Source organism: Varroa jacobsoni, unplaced genomic scaffold (assembly GCF_002532875.2).
Source record: "Varroa jacobsoni isolate VJ856 unplaced genomic scaffold, vjacob_1.0 scaffold_1222, whole genome shotgun sequence".
Classification (NCBI taxonomy): domain Eukaryota; kingdom Metazoa; phylum Arthropoda; class Arachnida; order Mesostigmata; family Varroidae; genus Varroa; species Varroa jacobsoni.
In genome coordinates this window covers 274498-282116 of record NW_019214124.1, presented here as the reverse complement: position 1 = coordinate 282116, position 7619 = coordinate 274498, and the positions used below count along the sequence as shown (strand labels likewise).

At 44.5% G+C, this 7619-nt stretch overlaps 1 protein-coding gene across 1 annotated transcript in view; it reads right to left on the bottom strand.

The window, feature by feature from the left end:
- Window positions 1–605: 605 nt before the first annotated feature.
- LOC111267790 (uncharacterized) overlaps window positions 606–7619 on the bottom strand; it is a 75527-nt gene continuing 68513 nt past the window's right edge. The window contains exon 5 of the mRNA XM_022846287.1: window positions 606–6407. Coding sequence (XP_022702022.1) covers window positions 3761–6407 — 2647 coding nt within the window. The 3' untranslated portion in view covers window positions 606–3760. The remainder of the gene's footprint in view (window positions 6408–7619) is intronic.

Here is a 7619-nt window from a genome sequence, read left to right as displayed (position 1 = left end):
GAGAAGCTTCAGTATTAAAAAATTCAAATTTGTTCCACACTTCGGTTGGCGCCCGAAAAGAAGCTCAACACAATCACAGATAACGCTTACTTGCGTAACATTAGGCTGACAAAACGGTGTCGATGATTTTATACAAGCAGCTATTAGAAACATACAAAGATGCGATTTCGTAATTTTTTACCAATGATTTACGCCTTTTCTTTTATATAACTTCTAAACTTTATTTAAATGTATGCGTTACCGATTTTAAAATTATAACGTCACGTCTGCAATATTCTAGCAAAGTTCTGCTGGATCTAAAATCAAATTAGCCTTGTTTGGTCCGATAACGTTGTTTGCGAAGTTCTGAACATTGCTTGAGCGCAGATGTTCGAGGCAGGTTCCTAAGATAGTATTTCCACATATCATACACCCATATGCCAATAACTTAAATTAACTTTTCATTGTTCGGTATTACCCGATAGTTCAATCGAATGTTGTTGTCATATTCTAAACATGTGAGCTCTTTATATATGGTGATTTTGTGATGAGATGCGTGACTGCGTCAAAATGTCTATAGGAAACAAGCCATTAAACGCTTACATACATAAAGGATAACAGGCGTGTAGAATAAAAATTATCTTTATCTTTATTCTTTATAGAAGACCACTGAATTACAATATTTTGAAATCACTGGTACATATTTATCATCCTCGGATCCATCAACTAGGGTCAGTGTCGCACGTCTCTCCGGTCTTCTCATCTTCTCGAACGGCCTCCACTTCACTCATCGTCGTCGTCATGATCAGCATCACCACCACCACCAACTGTATTGTCTTTCATTTTATTGAGCGAGGTTCATTATTATATATTTTCACATATAACCTTTTCGTTTTTCCCTCAGTTTACCATTTCTGTACTACGCTACCCCCGCCGATAGCCATCAGCCTTTAGTCTTATCTCCTGTATGTGGTGTATATACGGCACAAGAGGATACTCCGTTCGAGATACCTTTAAGGTGACGGTCTGCTCGCTGTTGGCGGTTCTCCTTTTATTAGTACTTTTATTATCATGATTATTTTCATCCCTTTTTCTCCGCTATAATGCAGCCTGCTATCTTACCCATCCTGTCAAATATCCATATATACACCTATGTACAATACACAGTGAATGATCCATTTTGTCTGCATTCTCGCTTGCCGCTGGGCAATGAAAACTTCAGATGCAACTCTTGCATGTTGACTAAGTAAAATCGTTTTGGAATCTTAAGCCAGTTGGCTGAGTACAGCGTATCCGAATTTTGGGTATCTGAATCGAAATTGAACCGTTGCCTGTCATCTTCTGCATTTTTATTATTACATATTATTGTATGAATATGTTCCGCGATGCGTGCATGTACGCATGCTTTAGTGTCTTCATCACAAGAACACTCTTTCAATCTCGCGCTATCACTCGACTCGCTTTCTTTCTTGCTCCTATAGTTTAACATACAGCTATCTTGCCCATTCACTGCACTCGCGCATGGCCCTTACCCTGGGCCTCATCTGGGCCTCCATTCAGCGGCGTAAAAGATAGGCAAACATTCATGTTACGTTGGTAGTTGGACTAAGTGCAGAATGGTAAAGTTGCAATGAACAGGTAAGATATTTGTTGTCGTTTTGCCTTATGTTCACATAGAAAATAAAACAAAACTCCCGCCGGGTCCTCACTACTTATATTCTGTTCTGTTTTTTCGTTTGTGTGTACCAACTTTTCTGGTTTCTGCTTCCTACTTCGTTTTTGTCTGCTAGACAAGTTGAGGTTTTGGGTTTAATGGGACCGGCTGGGATAGGTAAACGAGTATTTGTATCTATAGATTTGTAACGCCCGCATGTATGTATTCGTCTCCAAATATCGCTCGGCGTAGGTCTGCGTGCCGTACACATGCGTAAAAAGTGGGAGCGATGCCATATTGCGAGAGCATTTCCTTTGTTGTTGTTGCTGCTGCTGCTGCTGCTGCTGCTGTTTTTCCCAATGCCGCTTCTGTTTATTTCTTGAAAACCCCATTTAAACCCTAGGTTCCCTATTTGGCACACAGAAACCTTCTTTCGCCAACCGACCGTCGGCCGGTTGCTAGCCGTGTGTTCCGTTTGAGTTTATCGGTCGAGTTTTTTCTGGACTCTCCCTTCAGCCCCCTTCGCCATCCCCATTTTCCAAACTATCTCTGTCTCTCGCCTTTTTCTTCTCGAACCTTTTGCACAGATAGATTTTTTGCTTGCTGCATGTTCGTATTTTAGTCCATTGGCTTTTCCATCTTCTGCGTCTTCGCTACGGACGGCGTCGTCAAAGTGGTAGTCGACGACGACCAAGGACATAGCCATCGTTGTCTCTGCGATGTTTTTTTCCATGTTCCATTTTCCATATAGCAGCAGCTAGCTTGTGAGCGAGCGAGCGAGCTGGCAAGCGCGTTTCACAACCCAGTGCGTTCGTCAGCTGTGAACGCAACGGGGCGGTAAACGGAGGGGTTAGAAGAAATCCAGAAAAAGGGGGTCGGCACACGCCGCCGTAGACTCGATTTGTACGACGATTTTCATCGTATTGTACCTGTGTGTATTGCACACGTTCATGTCTGTTTTTCCCATGGTAAAACCTTTGGGCCGTACGTCTATATATACTAGGTTTCCTGACAGTACTACACTCTTTTTTCTTGGTATTATAACATCACTAGCTTCTCCAACAGCTTCACCATCGGTGTATTCTTACTCCCAAGTGTTTGACTTTTTTACGTCGCGCTTAAAAGGCTTCCTAGTAGCTTCAACAAAAGATTCGTTTTTCTGTTCACAAATGCTATGGATGGCTGTTGTGTTTCTGTTTCTATTTTCATTGTTTTGGGTAACAGGAAAATTGTAGATACGAACGTACGGTAGAGTTTCTGCATTGCAACAACGGCATTACAACATTAGCTTTTTATATATATATATATATATATACACATATATGTACATATACATATATATATATATTTATTTAGTATGTGTGTACTAGATGTATTATATAGTGTTTACCTTTAATTTCTCATTGTTTTACGGTATTAGTAGTTGTATGTTATAGTACTTCAAACGGGTACCACCTTTCGATTAACTGTGATTAAAGTGGAGAGAGCCAAAACGTTGTTTTCGTATTCCACCCGTGTACGCCACATGCGACGTAAATTTCCGCGTTTTGTTAGCTATAGTATTACATCATTGACATTATTCGGCAACAACGGTTATAAAGTAGAAAAAACAATAACGCAAGAGGGAGAAGGTAAAAGATAATACATAGCGTGTTTTGAGGTATGCAATTGTATTGCCGCTGTTGCTTGTGCGAACGTTTGTTATGCCTTTATTTAAAAGACTGTTGTGTGGGCTTATGTACGTGCGTGTCTGCTGGCTAAACATCTTTTTTACAAACACGGGGATCGTATACTACGTACAACGTAGAGCTCGTCGTCGGGATGGCCCTGTGTCGCATGTGATGCTGGATGATTTCCATACAAGGGCGGCGGGTCGTACAAAACGAACGGTCCACGTGAGCTGCCTGTATGACCGTACATGCCGGGTACAGCTGGGGGCGCATATATCGCCTGCACGGGATGAACGCGAGACATGGAGCTGCACGTGCTATTGAGCACGAAGTTATCGCCCGGCTGAAGTGATGTGTGCGATTGATGCGGTAACAGATCAAGTGTTTGCAATTCTGGCGTCTGTTGCACCAGGTCCAGGCCTGAGCTTGCGCCCTGCTGGCCCGGAGTTAGCCAAGGTCAGCTGTTCGGTGGTTCGAGCTGAACGTCATTGGGGATGTCTCGCGTTTTGCGGTCCTTTCCGCGCCGACAATATAACAGCGTTCCGGCGGATGTAATAACAAGTGTTGCGAGTAAGGCGCCACATGCAATAGCTAGGTATATGATCGGAAATTGGTGACAATGTTCAGGTCGTTCGTCGTGACCCGAGGGACAATGCACTGTACCGTCGCACCATAACTCGGGCGAAATGCATGCACTTAACTCGGGACACTCATACAGACAGTTAACATTACGTAATGTAAGGCCGGATGACGTACGTAAGAATGGCTTGGTGACTTCGAGCCAACGCACTTTGAATGCACCTGCCTTCACAGCGATAGCTTCAACGAGAACGCGGTCAACGTTGCGTCTAGTCGGTAGACCTCGAGGTTGTCGCTCCGATTCATTGTACCAACTCAATGAGAAGAGGTCAAATTGAGGTTCGGACTGCGGTGGATCTTTGGGCGCGTGGAACGCATCCGTCGTTAGAGATTTTGCGTCTCCATTAGCAAGATTGCTGTCCCCGTCTGTACAAACGACGGCCACCGGATCAGAGATACCATCTGCGTAAACTACAAATTTATTCGTTCCCGGGTTGCACGAAGCCGCACGAGAGCCATCATGGCCCTGGAACTTTAGATAAAGATATTTTTTAGGACTGGATTCAATGTACCAGCGGCACCGCAATGGAGTATCTTGAGAACTGATATCCTTTGCTACAAATGTTAATTCACCTTCAGAACCGTTCCTTCTGGCTGTTCCGCCTTCACAGCTGGTAGCTGGACGGAACTCGTACGTCGCCTCGAATCCAAAATAATTAAAATCTTCGAGAGCTGACATGCCTTGTACTGTAAAGGATAGGGTGACATTGTTTCCTACAGACTCAATGAGGATCGGCTTACGAAGCTGTGAAGTGGTATTACAGAAGCATCCCATTGGAGTGAACGTCTCACCCCAATGATCAGTCACTTGAACAGCGGAGATTTTAGCTGCATTCGTTCGTGATGTAACCATCCTACACGTATATCTCTGGGTAGCTTCATCGTAGAAATGTGCGCACTGCGTTGTTGGTAAGTTCAGATTAATCAAATAGATACGCAACTTTTCACTAGCCATACCAGAAAAATAGTAGGAGCAAGTGATGTTCTCGCTGCCACCGCGACCATACATGAATACATTTTTTGGAGAGGCGAAATGGCCGAATTTTGATGTACTGCTTTGAAAATGCCGGTGACAGGGTCCGTGATGCGGACCCATGTCGATGCCCGCCTGTTCCGTGTCGACAAACTCGTACCGGGCCATAAATGAACTACGCCGTAGCGGAACGTCGGACGACTTGAAAAATTTTTGCCGAATGACAAGGTCGGACCCTGTGGATAGATAGCTGTCATCCGGCAGGCGGCACGGCCTTAACGGAATGAACTGTGGATACTCGGCCGCACGGGCACAGATCCTTGGCGAAGACTTCTCGCAGAACCGCCTTGTCGAGTGGTCTATGGAGGAGTTGGCGTCCTGGAACAGTTCCTGCGCGCCCAAGTCGACAATTTCAAGTGAAGCCACATCACATTTCTCAGCATTAGACCAACGCTGCTTGTCCTCAACGAAATAGGATAGGAAATAAATCCAGACCCGGTCGTGGACTCCGCGTCCTTTGAAGTGGAACGAGCAGGTGGTATTAGGCGGAATGGTGTGGTTTGGGGTATAGATAAGTCCACGGCGTTCCGCGCGACTGCCGTCAATCTCAAAGGTGCACTTTCCTCCGGGTTCGACCCGAAAATCATCCGCTTTGACGAAACGAACCTCGACGTCCAGTTCAAGTTTAGACGCGTAGAGCTGCTGCGCTCCAACTGAATGCAGTTCGACTCTACTCTCAGGCCCGGACGATACCACTTCAGTGAGCGAACCCGATCCGCAGAAGCGTGAGAGGACACTCGCCTGTGAGTTGCCTCCGTCGTAGATGCGAACTACATCGCCCAAACAATCCGACGTGAGTGCGCGTTGCGAACTAGCGCCACCAGGTGCCGTGCGACCCGTGTATATCGATATTTTGTATTCATTCTTCTGAGACAGAACGATCTGCGCCTGAGTGCCCTGCGGCGAAGTCAGCTGGCGAATTGTGAAGCGGCACGTGAAGTTACGTAGATAAAAACCTGGAAAGTTTGGCGAGCGAATCTTGCACTTCTTTCGATCGCAATTCTCAAAAATTCGATCACAAAAGGATTCTGGCGCACGCACTCCAAGATCAATGGGATCTTTGCTGTCTCCGTAACGAGTGCGCGATGGTTTGCTCGGATGGAAACGATATGTAAGGTATAGGTTAAAGCTATACGAATGTAGCGATGCCCGATTTGGTATCACCACCTGTAGTGTGACGTTATTCCGTTCTGAGAAGAAAATAACCGGCCCGCCTGTATTGATGAGGTCCCCACAAAAACGGCCGAACTCTGGCTGATCCAATTCGCTACTGTCGTAGAACGAGGATAGGGGTGCTGCGACCGGCTGACGTCCTGTAGCTGCAGATAGGAACTGGGTAAAACCTCTAGTCTGTGAGGTGCGAACAATAGGCGACGAAGCCGTAGGTTCGGTAAGCGCCAAATGGCCGTTGTAGCATGATGCTGTCTGATTTCTGGAAAGGAAACCAATCAAATCAAAATACACACTTATCAGTATGCGCCACTAATTGCCTTATAGTTTTTATCTCGTTTTCTATAATAGGGTTCTATAATAATAAATTCATAAATGCTAAAATTGGCCACAACCATAAATAAAACGAAACAGTTTCTTCGGAAATGTTGCAAGCGCTATACTACGTCACGCATTTTACGTCTGTGCCGACACTTTCGGTAATTACTAGCGTAGAACACGTATAGAGAAATTATGACCATTGTGACCTAAAGACGTTGTCTGACACCTGACAATGGAACTTTTCCCTTTCTGGTATGATTGTGGAAAGTGGCTGTCAGCAAAACAAGGTCGATGATGCGATGTTGGAAAACCAGCTATCCCAATTACACCTATCTCAGCTGACCTTAGCAAGATAGGTAGCGTACGGTTGTGTACGCGTGATTTAGGCTAGCTTATACTCACTGAACATCGATAATATATTCAGCAACGAAAGGGGCATAGCTCATTGCCATCAAGGGCTGATGCATAAGTACTGACTGGCAGCAACGCTCCTTTTACAGCTTGTGAAAGAAAAGGGCCAAAGAAAAAAACCCGACCCTCACCGAAACCGGAACGCCGCAACAGGAACAGTCAAAAAGAAGGGTTCCTCAGAAAGCGATCGCACTTGGCTATAAACAACGACAAATATGAAGACAGCAAACACATCCCCATTGTTCCAAAGGCTAATACAGAGTGAAAACATCGGGGCTAAACTCAATGTCTAGTCCATGTTCAACGTCACAACAAACAATTAACATGACGGCGATAAACAATATCTCGCAGGCTCGATTACCTCTATGCTGAAAAAACATAAAAAAATTTAAGACGCTAGCAATGGAAGAAAGGCCATACCTGTCTTTCATTCAATCCCTACAAACGAACTAGTCGCACCATCTTACCACTAAAACAGTATTAAAATGCGCGTGTAAATATCCTATAGGGTTTAAGGTAAAATGAAATAATAAACATATATCAAACATCATATGCATGTTAACAACACAAATCACTAATGTCTAGTTACCCCAGTGAATGCACTATCGCAGAAGCTTTCTTCCATTGCTAGCGTCTTAAATTTTTTTATGTTTTTTCAGCATAGAGGTAATCGAGCCTGCGAGATATTGTTTATCGCCGTCATGTTAATTGTTTGTTGTGACGTTGAACATGGACTAGACAT